A 14,594-nucleotide genomic window follows, 5' to 3' on the forward strand; every position below is an offset into this window, starting at 1 on the left:
GCCTCAGAGGGTCAAATAACTCCATCTGACTCAGAATGTTGTTTTGTCTCCATGGAAATATTCCTTATAAGTTATGCATCTAAAAGAACACTATACATAATACATTTGGGAAAACAGGAGTTTGTTGTTTACATAAGTGAGGAGCTCCATCTGAAGTGAGGACAATGGGCAGATTTGCTCAGAGAAAAACTAATAATTTTGGTATTATGAAATACGGCTGTACAGATGCGTTTCGGAAACACAAACAAATGACTATTTTAAATTGTTTTGTTTTGGTGAGAACAAATTATGAGCTGTTCCCGGTTTATTAAATTGCATCTCCTGAAAGCTCCTGAGAGACAATACAGAAGATACTGTTTAGACAAATATTAAAGGACTTATACTACGCAAAATTGACTCTTGTGAGCTTTTAGCCATGTTATAATGCTTTTACCGCTTCAAAAACATACTCAAAGTTGTGTTTTTCATTCACACATGTTTGAGCAACCTTTTGTTCAGTAGAGATGGGCAATTCCAGGGCTGAAATCATTCAAATTATTCTAGTGAAGGTGTATGAAATTAAACATGTGAAACAAAACAAAACAAAACACAACTCCAGGTATGTTTTTGATTTAGAAACAACATTATAACATAGATCAAAATAGAGTAATATGGGCCCTTTAAGCAGTGGAAAGTGGATCTGATTATGATTTCGCATAAAATGTAATAATGCATTCCAAACATTTTGAATAATGAACAATCTACAATAATCTAAACAAAGCACAAAAAATTAATAATAAAACAATTTGGGGTGTACAAAAATATTGAATTATTGATATATCGTATTGTTTAATGTGATGATACAGTATTGATATCGTAGGTTGACATATCACCAAGAGTATTTTTTTTATGTATTTTACTAAATTATTGTTACAGCGCTACAGTTTTATTGCTTGTTTAGAGGAAGAGAACTCGTTTAAGCGACACATTTGACATTTTTACTGTTTTGAGGATTCAAAATGTTTGTGTTTCATATGAACTTTGCACAAGAAGTGGTTTAACAAAGACTTTTAGTATCATAGCCATGATTTAGACTTTTAGATTTAGATTAGATTTTTCATTGAACAGTACTGAATCAATTTGAAATATATCGTATCGAACCGAAAGTGCACTGTATCGAGATATGTATCCCATCATGGCCTATGTATCGAGGTATGTCTTGTATTATGGCATATGTATCAAGGTAAGGATTGTATCTTGGCCTATGTATCAAAGTATGTATCGTATCCATATATTGTGGCCTATGTATCGAGATAAGTATCATATCGTGGCCTATGTATCGAGATATGTATCGTATCACTGGCAACTTCTTAATGATACCCAGCCCTAATATCCACGGTTGCCGTTTTGTCGCATGGAACATCCTTCTCTGACATGTACTTTTCCAAAATGAATTTTAAGTTGTGGTGAAAATGATGCATGTTTTGCGCCAAATACAATAATCATTACGATTTGGTTTTCTATTTCTGCAGAGTTGCATGTCACTAAAAACCACAGCAAGATTTGTGGAAATGAACATTTGCATTTCGGGGGAACAAAATCTGCCAAAGCTGCTATTTTCTATGTCACAAGTCTGGAATTATAATCTTTTTGTGATTTTTCTCAGATATATTTTTTGTGGCTTATTCATAGCATAAATTAGCTGCAAGCCAGATAACTAAACTAGACAACAAACTAACTAAATATATTTGCAAAGTTTCAAAAAGTGAATTCATATCCTTCACACTGGAGCTGTAATAATAAAAGTGTCTGTTTATTTAGAACCGCAAGACTATAAAAATATACAACTCAACCAATACTACTTTCCGTGTGTGTATTTTCAGATTATGGTACTGCATAGCTTTCCATCAAGTATATATAAGTACTACACCGTCCCCGTGTGCAATATATATCTTGAGGTTCATGGGCTTAGTGTTGAATTACAAACACTACAGCTACAGTCGCTCAACTTAACTGCACGTGTAAAATAGACAACTCAATTTCCAGCATGACGTCACTAAGTAAGACCAAAGCAAACCACATGACAACGATGTGTAATGGTTTTAACAGAACCAACGCTAATAGGTTTTACAGGGCCTGGAGTTTGAGTTTTGACGATGTTGTTGTTTCCTCATCAAAGACATACCTGGAGTTGTGTTTTGTTTCATTCATATGTGTAATTATTCATCATTTAAAGGTCCTATATTACACTTCATTGATTCTTATAAGGTTTAAGCCATGTTAGAATGGTGTTAACTCATCAAAAACACACCCGGAGTTGTGTTTTGTTTCATTCACAAGTTCGAGTAATCCTTTATTATTAGTTTGTCCACATCTTAAAAGCTCAAAATGCTCTGTTCCACCTTGTGATGTCATATAGTGGTAGTTTTGTAGTTAACAGCGTTTTCCCTTTTACCTTTTGTTCAGGAGAGATTGGAAATTCTAGGGCTAGAATTAAAAATTTTCTGGTGAAAGTTAAAAACACAGTGAAGTACTTGAAAAATGTTCTTTGTTTGAGAGAAGAACTCAGCCTAAATATGCAGGGTTTGTGTGTTAAACATGTGTGAATGAAACGGTAACACTTTATAATAACTACACTTTATTTAGCCTTAATAAAGCATGAAAAAAGACTTAATTAATAATGATTCACACTTAGTAACTACTTAATTACTACCTGAATTAGCACTTAACTTGCACTTAATTCACCTGTGCTGTAAATAGTAACTCAATACTTCTTAACTACTCATGAACTAACCATTTGCATGTTTACAGATGCATATTTAAGTACACATTTGAGCATTTATTAATGATTAGTAAGTTATGAGAGAATGATTTACTAATAATGCAATGCAATGATAATTCAGGCAGCTGTTATCTGTTAGTTAAGTCTTTCTGAGAGCTTTTCTAAAGTGAAGACTAATTATGCTTTATTAAGCATTTGTTAAGGTTGGTCAAATTCCAGAGAAACAATAATGGATTACTAGTAAATCATTCTCTCATGGTTTACTAATCATTAATAAATGCTCAAATTTGGACTTAAGTATACATTTACAAATGCACACACAAATGGTTAGTTCATGAGTAATTAAGTAAGAAATACTTACGAGTAACTATTTACAGCACAGGCGAATTAAGTGCAAGTTAAGCGCTAATTCAGGTACTAATTAAGTAGTTACTAAGCGTGAATCATTATTAATTAAGTCTTTGTTCATGCTTTATTAAGGTTAAATAAGGTGTAGTTATTATATCAGAAAATATTAATATAGGCCCTTTAATCGCTGCTGTTTCTCTTTGAGTAAAAAAAAAATGCTTCTTTGTCCTTTTCCCCGCCTCTTGTTCCCGTTTCCTCCAACTCCAGGAGTATTGACCAATGAGGAAGCCTCGCTAATCCAAACTTTAATCCAAACTTTTTTTTACTATTTTTTAAGAGACTGAAAACAACATTTATTTCTTTTAAACAAAAATAAAAAAGGCAAAGGCAGACATTTCCAGATGTGTTATGTAGCTGTTATTTATCTCTGGCATAACTACAAAAAGCTTTGTATGAAATAGGAATTCACAATTTTCTGTGCCAATTTTTTTCACGTTTTATGATAAAACTCAATAAGTCAGTTTTTCATTGTTTTTTATGTAAAATTCCAACACAGAACTGCCCTCTGCTGTCTTTTGCTGACCACCCATTTTTAATGAACCAGTGGATGAATTCTAAAAAATCCTTTTAAACTTCAGATGTTATTTAGTCCAAGGTGCTGTACCAGATTTTTACTGTTTTAAAAAAATAACTAGTTAATTTTAAATAGTTTCCTGCGGCCCGGTCTTATTTCTCATTTTCCTCGAATCCTGATCATTCACCATGATGAGTTTATAAAGGCTTTTCACAACTTTCAGACACTAGAGCGATGTTTTACCGTCACAGTAATGCTAACAACAGCATGCTAACGGTACACTAACTTTACTTTCTGGTCTGTGTTCACTGTACAAACTTTATAATTCGATGCACAAAGCTGTTTCATCATCTTAAGAGCTGTTTTTTACAACATATCTGTAGGGCAAGACAAATGTTACTTTATTACATGAAAAAATAAATTGGGTACAGCTGCTTTAAATACTCAATGCTATCTATTATGACCACTGTGTTACATTACAATATTACTGCATTTAAAATATAAGGCATTACATTACTACTGCATTACTTTTAAGTTACTCTCACCAAAATAACTGTGAAGATGCTGAACTTTTGCTTCATATATGGACTGAATCAGGACTGAACCAGGACTGAACCAGAACTGAACCAGAACTGAACCAGGACTAAACCAGGACTAAACCAGGACTGACCCAGGTCTAAACCAGATCTAAACCAGGACTAATGTTGGACTAGAACTTGGAATCTAGGACCTCTGAGCCTATGGAACAGGATGTCTGCAAGACCTGATCAGGTGTCAGCTGTGGTTAACCCTGTGCAACGTGAAGTTCTGCGTCGGTCCTTTCGCCTGTGGTTACGGTGACGGTCTACGCGGTGACTCCGCCGTTTCACCGCTGCTGGTATCGTGGCGATTTTAGCAAATATGTTATGAAGAAAAACCCACCACTTCAATCCAGGTTAAAAAAGCACTATAACGTGCGTAACTCACATTTGTACCGAATAAAATATTAAATTTTTTTTCCCTGTAATGCCTCACATTACTGCGTTACAGCAAAAAGCAATGCATTACAGTAATTCATTACTTTTATAACGCTTTACTCCCAACACTGATTATGACTAGAGCCTATATATACGAACGGGCATAGCTAAAATCCAAATCCAAATAAGATAATTGATTGATAATGCATTTCCGGCTCTTTGACTTTACACTGAAAAATTGTTGCCCTTCTTTCTGTTATGGCTGAAGTGAGCCTCATAATTTTGGTCTTAAAATGTCCTTATTAACCCGCTTTATATGATCCTGGGGTTTTTATTTCACTATTTTGTCCGTAAATAAATGCACCTGGCTCCAAATTCGCTCCTATAATTGCTAGTCCCATGCGCTATGGTTGACGTCACACTCCCTTAGTCCACGTCTTTATACTCGAAATACAATGTAATGCTATAAAACACACAAAAAAGCTGTAAATTGGGCATATAGGAATGGCCATTTTCTGTAACAGCACCATAACCACAACACCATGGCAACGGGCGATGATAAAACTACCCGGTGTGTAATGCAGAGAGATAGATGAGCACGTACCTGTCTCCCCCCACAGAGTGTCGTGGCTATCAATTTGCACCTCATGCTCGTTTTTCAGCGCCAGCAAGCCCCTCACAACCTGCCAAAAACAAAACAGAGATTAATGGAGCCCTGAGTCTGGCTTAAGATATCATAGAATAACTAAAGGATGCAAATGCGCAAGTGGAATAACATTAAGCTGATTGGAAGCGCGACAGAGATAGTAGTTATTACTTAATTAAAGAGTGGGTGAGATAGCTGCTGGAGGCGAATTGGGTGATCGCAGGGGATTTGATAAAAGTATTTGTAGAGGACAAAATGAAAAGACAAAATGAATAGGTTGGACTGTACGGTGTTATACGACTCAAATATTAGAAAAGTAAATGTTTAAAAAAGCTCGTGTTTACATCAATTATTTGTTGTTTCTTGAGGCAGTTCTGTTTTCCAATGCACTGTAACAGCAAAAATCAAACAATATCTATAATACAGTCTCATCAGTCATACATACTGATGAGGAAATAGAAATACAATGAAGACATGCAATATTTATAATTTTGTATAATTCTGTTACTGTCACTTTCAAGTATGTCCCTGAAAGAAACACCAGACACTCCAGTTCCCTAGCCTGATTCATCAATTGGTTTCACTTTGTGGAAACCATATGACCTCGCAGCATTAGGATTCGTTCGTTCGACGGTAGGTGGGTACTTTTTTTTATTTAACCAATCGCTGCTATTTGGTCATGATGTACGTAATGCGCCAAATCCCATAGGAAGAAGGGCAATAACGTCTTTCCCCTTGATAAAATTCACCAAACATTCTCTTTGCTTCGACTTTAAATCCTCGATCTCGTGAATCGTTATCAACACAGAATGTTTGGCTTCATCTGCATCCATCTCCAACGCTTTGTTTACTGTTGTGCTGTACCACAAAAGGGACCCAGACAGGCACTTGAGTTTGACGTCATGGCTTCACAACTCTTTGCTAATTGGCCGGTGCACAGGTCTACAACTTCCTGGGTTCTTGCAAACCGTCTAGTGTATTCCAATTCCTGACCTAGTCGCTGGAGAGAAATGAAATTGCGCGAAGGCACGAGGTGACGCCATCCTGAATAGTCATGACCAAGACTAGTTCAAGATCTAGAGAGAGGTCGTAAAGGACAGAAATTACCTTAACCTTAACTTAGGCTACGTTCAGACTGCAGCCTGAAGTGACCCAAATCCGATTTTTTGGCCTCTATGTGACCTGTATCTGATCTTTTAATGACAGTCTGAACGACACAGATCCGAGTTTTTCAAATGCGACCCAGGCCACTTGGATATGTGGTCCTGAAACAGATACATATCCAATCTTTTGACATGCTACTTCAATGTGAATGGCCAAAGCGCATTTATCCGACCTACACGTTATCAACAAGCCACAAACGTCACTATTCTGCGCTGAAGTAGGCGAAAATTGTTAATGAACTCCATGTCACTGAAGTGAAGCACATCACCACTCACCACTCTTGGCTACGTCTGCGCACCCACACGTTCCTTTCAACGGACATTGCTGCCGCTGCCCCACAAAACGCCAGAGCCAAAAACCTCTCCTCCTTAAAACAAGTAAGCTGTTCATGTTCTGGCTCCGGTACGAGAGGAACTTTAAAATCTCCAGGTGCTCAATGCTCGCGTCCATGTTTGGACAACTTCTGTAAACACAGAGCACGCTCGCTGCGGTTGACGTCGTCGTGTCCTCCAGTGCACATGCGGGACACTTTCGGGCCATTTAACGTTCACACAGGGGATCACATACAAGTCGCATTTAATTGGAAATGTGAACGACCTCGCAAAAACATCGGATTTCACAAAAAAATCTGAATTGAGCGTTAAGTCCTGCAGTCTGAACGTAGTCTAAGATTCTCACAAGACTTAGGACTTCCTGGTTATGCAAGAAATTATACCCATAATTACACTGGTCATAGTTGAAATCATGACTATTCTTAAAGTAATGATCTATATTATGTACACTACAGAAGTTAAAGAGTAAAGATATGTTGCATAACTTTTCTGGTGAGCAGCTTGTCTCCATGCATGTAAATAGATAATGTTGCATGTAAATAGATAATGCCATTCTGTCCAGGCAAAACATGTCTAGGAAAACAAGCAGATGGCAGACGCTCTACAAGAAAAGTTATGCAGTGCACCTTTACCATGTAAACAGAAGAATAGACTCATTTATTTGTGTCAAGACAAGTGTTAGACAAGTGAATTTGCTCCAGGTTTTTCCCAGAACATAATTTCAGTGATTAAAATTCTCAGTTATTATTTTTTTTAATTGCATTTTGTTTGTAATTGTTTGTTTGTTTGAATTGGCTGGAACAGTTATTGAAATCACAATTAAAGTTTGATTAATTGCACAACCATAAAAGCACCACTACAATCCAACGTTCTGTTATTCTGCTCTGTATATCTCCAGTGACGGGAAGAATACTTTGAAAATAGTTTCAGAGCAGCACAACAAACTGATCCATAAAGCTGGTCACGTGATTGGCTGTGAGCTGGAGACATTTGTCAGTGAGAGACAGGAGATACAGGACTATATTCATGCTATAATGCTCCCTACAACTGTACAACAACTCATCCTTATGTAACAGACAACACGATGTCCTGTCAATCATCATATCAACCCTATACTGTATTTATATTACTATACTTCTGTTTTTTATTGACTAGATGTTGTTTTTTTAACCATTTAAATATTTTTTCCTCTTTGTTGTAATATAATTATTGTACTATAATGTGACGTGTGAACTGCTGTGTCAAAATAATTTCCCTTGTGGATCAATAAAGTCTAAGTCTAATACTGAATATTTGCATTAAAAAGTATTTTCTAACATATTCTGATACACGGTCCAATTAGAGTACTGTATTGTACTACTAATACTTAGAAATGTCTAATTAGAGAAGGAAAAATCTTACATGTACCCATTGCTAGAGCAATGTTTTCTGTTTTTCTTACTACTGTGCAGTTCAAAGCCAAAATTTCATGATGAAGAACCATGATGTATTCCTTTTAATTCAGGAAAGTAACTATACTATCTATATACTAACACCAATGAAAGAGTAACAGTACCGGAATACAGTTACTGTATTTTTCGGACTGCAAGTTGCACTTTCTCATGATTTGGGTTGTCCTGCGACTTATACTCCGGTGCAACTTACATATTAAAATTTTCACAGCCACGAGAGGGCGCTCTAGGCTTGTGTGTAAGTTTTCTGCGCATGTCTCCTGCAGAAAGAGCCTCTGTCCTGCTGCATGTAGTGAAATATTCAGCCTAAAACAGTAATCGAACAGCAGAAAGAAAGTTTGGAGTGAGCAAGAAACTTGTGAGGGACTGGCGGAAAGTGGGGATGGAGAACACAGCTTCACGGTAACCGGGAGGGTGCGCCGTGCAGCTTTCCTGGAAGTCATTGGATGGATCAGCAAAGCCTGGACTTCAGTGATAACGGAAACCATCCTGTCGGGATTCAGAAAGGCCGGAATAATTCGAACTGAAACTGATGCTGAGTCTGACGACAGCTGCGCAGAAGAGGAAGCGGTGCTCTGTTTACCTCTGGAGGTCGGTTCTTTACTTTACTCTTTAATTACTTCTCAACACTGTATATCTCTGTGTGTTTTCACCCCATCACACAAATATATAATCCATCAAACTTTTCCTGTTGCACACTTCCTCCTTGCATCAGTCCTGTGTGACCTGACAGCTGAAGTTGGCCTGGTTGTGTAGTACTACTGTAGTACTAATGAGGCAACCAAAATAAACCTTGGGCGTGTGCAGCGCTGAGGAGCAGAGGGCACCGCCGTGTGATCGATCATGTCTTCACCAAGGCTAGATGCACAGATGCACCTCAAACCTGACTCCTCACTGCGTACTGCGGCTGCTATGATTCTAACGGTGCAGTATTTGTTTATACAGATACTGGAGAAAGTAGGAGAAGTCTAGAGATTTACCAGCAGTGGAAGCAATACTAGATACTACTAGGAGGTTGCAGGTATGTACTGTGAATGATGCAGTGCAATGCTTTACTCCTAGGATCAGGCTTACAGACTATTTCTATCAACAATGGCTGAAGTTATATTAAGACCAGTCAATTAAAGGTATTGTGCGAGACCATATTATGTGCAAAAAAGGATTTAAGTGTGTTTTTGTATGGTCCACAAAAGATCCTTGAAGAAACATAATTAACTATTTATAAATTTCATCTACTCTATTTATTTTCCTCCACTACAAATGACACTAAAACAACATAAAACCTTTAGAATATTCATAAATTCCTTTAGAGTTAGCTTCAAGCCAGAGTATCAGAGGACAATCTGTCAAGAGCACTAACCTTTCACCATGACAGCTCGAAGAATTAAAAACAAAGTAAGTCAAATAACAGGGATAAGCTGACATGCTGGCTACTGTGGTTTTAATAACACAGACAGATGCGTGTGTGTGCGTGTTACCTGTGTGTGTCCCATACTGGCAGCCCCGATCAGAGCCTGCTGCAGAGCTTTACTCTTCAGAGACTCCTCCTGCTCCTCGCCCCAGTCCAGCTCCAGCAGATACTCCATGATCTCCAGGTGGCCCCTTAGAGCCGCGTGGACCAGCGCACACTGCCCGCTCTTATCCACATGGTCAACCTGGAGAAAAGATGTCAAAAAAGATGTCAAAAACTGTCAAGAATTTTGTTCAGTCTTTATCAAGCCAATGTTTTGTCTTTCATAAAGTATTGAACTTATGATTTTTTTAGCGATGCCATTGTGAGGTAGCCTGAACAACTTTTTACTTTTTGTACTTTTTTTGCTTTGTATTTTTTATTTATTTAATAGCATTCAATTGCTGCTATTTGGTCATGACGTATGTAATGTGCTGCTAATGAAGCTAACTGGTATATTAAGCTTTTCCCAAATCCTGTAAAAAGAAGGGCAATAACCTCTTTCCCCTTCATAAAATTCACCAAACATTCTCTTTGTTCCAGCTTTAAATCCTCAATCTCAGGAATCGTTGCCAACACAGAATGTATGTCTTTGTCTATATCCACCTCGACCGCTTTGTTTACTGTTGTGCTGTACCACAAAAGGGACCCAGACAGACGTTTGAGTTTGACGTCATGGCTTCACAGCTCTTCGCTGATTGGCCGGTGCACGGTCTACAACTTCTGGGGTTCTTGCAAACCGTCTAGTGTATTCCAATTCCTGATTTAGTCGCTGGAGAGAAATGAAATTGAGCAGAGGCACTAGTTGGCTCCAGCCTGGTTAATTGTGAAGGGAGGTCCTTGGGATATTTTCATACTGCTTCAAAATGTTTGAGAACCCCTGTTATATAGCAAATAACTGTCAAGTTAGGGTAAGGTATACTTTATTGATCTCTTGTGAGGGAAATTCATTCTCTGCATTTGATCCATCCTTCAGCGAGCGCGCTCAGGGACCCATCTATAGATCTGCAGCTAGGCTTGTTCAGGACTACCTTAGCTGGCAGACTTTACTTATTGTTAGGGTGACCAGATTTTCAAAATAAAAAACTGGGAGATCCCTGGTTTGGGTTGGTTGGGAATAATAAAATTGTAAAACAAATGCGTATTAGGGAAAATTGTTATGCACTCGGCACTAATGTGAGTCAGTGTCGTCACTTTTTCATTGTGTTGTGTTGCAGATTTTCTGTATTTTACTGAAACAAATGACAATTTATGCTTCTCTTTACAGTTGACAGGTTTCAGATTTCTCAAAAATAGAGACACCTGGGACATTTCTTGTATAAAACTGGTTCACTGGTTTTGGATAAATCTGCTGGGAAGGGACGCAGGGCTCAAAACTGAGACAGTCCCGGGTAAATAGGGACGTCTGGTCATACTACTTATTGTGCCTGTGCCATATTTTGTTTGTGACTGGAATATCTACAGCAAATGTAAACCACAAGAACACAAAGGAATAAACCGAGGCATTAGCAGGACTAAAACAGGTCTAAATCTAGTAGGGCAGAAACTCAAGTGTTTACCATTTACCCTGTGATCCCCCCTCTGCCTCTCACCTTGGCTCCCCTCTTGCACAGCATCATGACCAGCCCCAGGTGTCCGGCGGCCGCAGAGAAAAGCAGAGGGCTCATGGCGTTCTCGGCCTGGACCTCCACACTGGCGCCGTGCTCCAACAGCAGGGCGGCGATCTCCTGATGCCCCAGGTGACACTGCACGCACAGCACCGGGGCATTGTTCAGGACCTCTGTGCGGTAGTTCACGTTGGCTCCTCCCAGCATCAGCAGACGGCTCACCTGGAATGAGCAGACACAGACAGGTGGTGCTGAGACTGGGGATAAAACGAGCATCTGTGGTGTACCAGAATCTAATGTTGGATTTAGATGTCAATTTTTTTTCTCCCGCTACTACCTCCACTCTGATTTAGCAATTTGTTCTGTATGCCAGACGCTCTTCTTTAGACTTCTCTATTATGGAATATATGGAGCTGTGGTGACTTATGGTATGGTGTTAACTAAATATTTATTTTGTAATTAAGGATATCTGCTCCTCCTCCTCTATTTAAATCGGACTTGGACAATAGATTCGATATGAGGACTTGTATTTTTGTTTAATTGAATTTGACATAAAAACTGTACTGGATATAAACCTTTTTTCACAATGGCCGGAAGTGCCGAGATGTAGGGTAAACATCACTTATATCAGGGGTCTCTAACCTTTTTTCTTCTTTACAAAATTAAAATGCTAGAGAGCTACTTGTTTCAGTGGCTGCAAGAAATATTATATTATATTTAAGTGCCAAGGAAAGTCTTAAATGAGGTTCGATTAGACACCCATAAAACATAAACCATTATCCAATTATTAGTGTACAAAGTTAGGCATCAAAATAATAATAATAGGCATTTAATTAATACATTTTACTTATTCAGGACAGTGTAATGGAGACCCCTGACTTGCGTTAATGCGTTTCTATGGCAAAATATCTGTAGAAATGTCTCGTGTAATTTCCACTAGCTTCATAAATCTGTCCCATCACCAAATCTTCAACCAACAAGGTCGACAAAGGACATATTCTGTCCATGAAGAATTTATCCACAACTATCAACGTAAGAAAAACTAAAACTTAAAGGCGAACAACGACGACGCATTAGTGAACTACTCCTGAGTAAAACTAACATTATGGTCATGAATAAAACATAAGTAATAAGTCAGACTGATTCTACAATTAAAATTAAAAATCATTTAGACATTTAAACTGCACAAATCCCTCTGTCTGTGCTCATATCTCCATCATGAAATCAATTTTTAATTTTAATTGTAGAATCAGTCTGAGTTAACAAGTTACTTATGTTTTATTCATGACCATAATGTTAGTTTTACTCAGGAGTAGTTCACTAATGCTCATCGTTGTTTGCCTTTACGTCTTCATCTTTCTTACATTGATAGTTGTGGATAAATTCTTCATGGACAGAATATGTTCTTTGCCGACCTTGTTGGATGAAGATTTGGTGATGGGGCAGATTTATGAAGCTGGTGGAAAATAGACATTTCCACAGATATTTTGCCTTAGAAAAGCATTAATGTAAGTGACGTTTACCCTACACCGCAGCACTTCTGGCTGTTGTGAAAAAGGTTTATATACAGTACAGTAGGATATCCTTTTTATTTCAAATTCAATTAAACAAGAATACAAGTCCTCATACCGAATCTATTCTCCAAGTCAGATTGAAATAGAGGAGGAGGGGCAGATATCCTTAATGATCCTTAATGAAGCTGGTGGAAATTACGCGTGACATTTCCACAGATATTTTGCCATAGAAAAGCATTAACTTAAGTGACATTTACCCTACAACGCGGCACTTCCGCGTGTTGTGAAAAAAGTCTTTTGGGACAGGAAAAAAACGATGTACATGAAGCGCCTTGCCATGGGACAACAATTAGTCTCTGGTTGGAGGTAAAATGCTTAGTGGATTTAAACTAAGGATGTCACATATTTAAAGGGTTATATTCATATAAATAAGTAGATTACACCTAATTGCATCATTTAATCTTAATTAATTGATTTTTTGTCATTGTAAACAGATTAAATTATATTCTCCACTGTAATAAAGGACCAGCCAGAAGGAAGAGTGCAAGCTGCATTGTGTTGTTCAATGGGCCATAGAAAATTGTCAAATAATATTATTCAGTAACAACAAAATTACTCTGAAAATTCACTCCAGCAAATTTAACGTGTCACCGCTCACATTTGATCTGTTCGGTTTTTAAATTTACTGAAAATTACAAAATCATGGTCTACTGGTAACATCTGACCACCAATAAATATTTATGAACCAGAATTTAGTTTAGTTCTGGTTTAGAGCAGCAAATAAATCAAGGCAAAATATTCGATCTTCAGAATGGGCAGAAGTCCTCAAAATGGAGCCTATAAACTTTATTGATTCACAAGGGAAATTATTTGGAGACAGTAGCTCGCACAACACAATATAATATAATAACAAAGAGCAGAAATATAAATGGTAATGATAAATTCTAAATAAGTAGCAAAAATAGTAAGAGACTGGTGTCAAATATAATTCTATAAATGTAAATGTACAAATAAAATAAGAAATACAGTAATACAAATATATCTCAGTTATATACAAGAGGAATGTAATGAAAAACAGTGCAAAAATGATATAATGATTGACAGGTCACAGGGTTATCTGTTACATAAGGGTGAGTTGTTGTACAATTGTGTGGAGTGTAGTATGAATGTACCGTAATTTCCCGACTATTGAGCGCACCTGAATATAAGCCGCATTAACAAAATTTTAACAAAATTTTAAAATTGTACATATATAGGCTGCACCTGAGTATTAGCCGCAGGTGTCCACATCTTCAAGAACGTTTTCAAGTTCGGGCCGTCTGCTTTTATTGCCTCTGAAAGCTTTTGTCCTCTTTTTACATTGAGTCAGTTCGTCGCTGCCGTCGCCAAAATCTCACCATTGACTCATTGATGCCGAGCTCACGTGCGGCAGATCTGTTTCCTTCTTCCACAGCCACATCAGTTGCCTTTAATTTAAAAGCTGCAGCATTTCTTCGTGTATTTTCCATGAGGAGGGTGTGTGTGAAGCGCAAAATAACTGTTCAAAACACAATCAAACGAGCATCTTCCTCGGCGCATCACTCGTTTCTCCCCGCACATGTCAGAAAGAGCCCCTGTCCTGTCTGTATCATGTCAGGCTCTCGTAGGATTTCAGCAGATTTCAGACTCTCTCGGGGGCGGGGTTAGTACTATCAATCAGGTATGAGTGGATGTCCGGCTACTGAAGTTTGAGACGTTTCTTCTCGTCATTTACGCATACGGGTAAAATGTATCCCCCTCACTAATGTTCAT

General features: G+C 37.9%; 1 protein-coding gene across 1 annotated transcript in view; it reads right to left on the reverse strand.

Moving 5' to 3' along the window:
* tanc1b (tetratricopeptide repeat, ankyrin repeat and coiled-coil containing 1b) overlaps positions 1–14,594 on the reverse strand; it is a 289,556-nt gene that overhangs the window by 22,435 nt on the left and 252,527 nt on the right. The window contains exons 16-18 of the mRNA XM_055151328.1: positions 11,275–11,511; positions 9,711–9,887; positions 5,244–5,322 (exon numbers count right to left, since the gene is read on the reverse strand). Of these exons, the coding sequence (XP_055007303.1) occupies positions 5,244–5,322; positions 9,711–9,887; positions 11,275–11,511 (493 nt within the window). The remainder of the gene's footprint in view (positions 1–5,243; positions 5,323–9,710; positions 9,888–11,274; positions 11,512–14,594) is intronic.

Source organism: Boleophthalmus pectinirostris, unplaced genomic scaffold, assembly GCF_026225935.1.
Source record: "Boleophthalmus pectinirostris isolate CB_2022bp ecotype Guang Dong unplaced genomic scaffold, ASM2622593v1 HiC_scaffold_1, whole genome shotgun sequence".
Classification (NCBI taxonomy): Eukaryota; Metazoa; Chordata; class Actinopteri; order Gobiiformes; family Gobiidae; genus Boleophthalmus; species Boleophthalmus pectinirostris.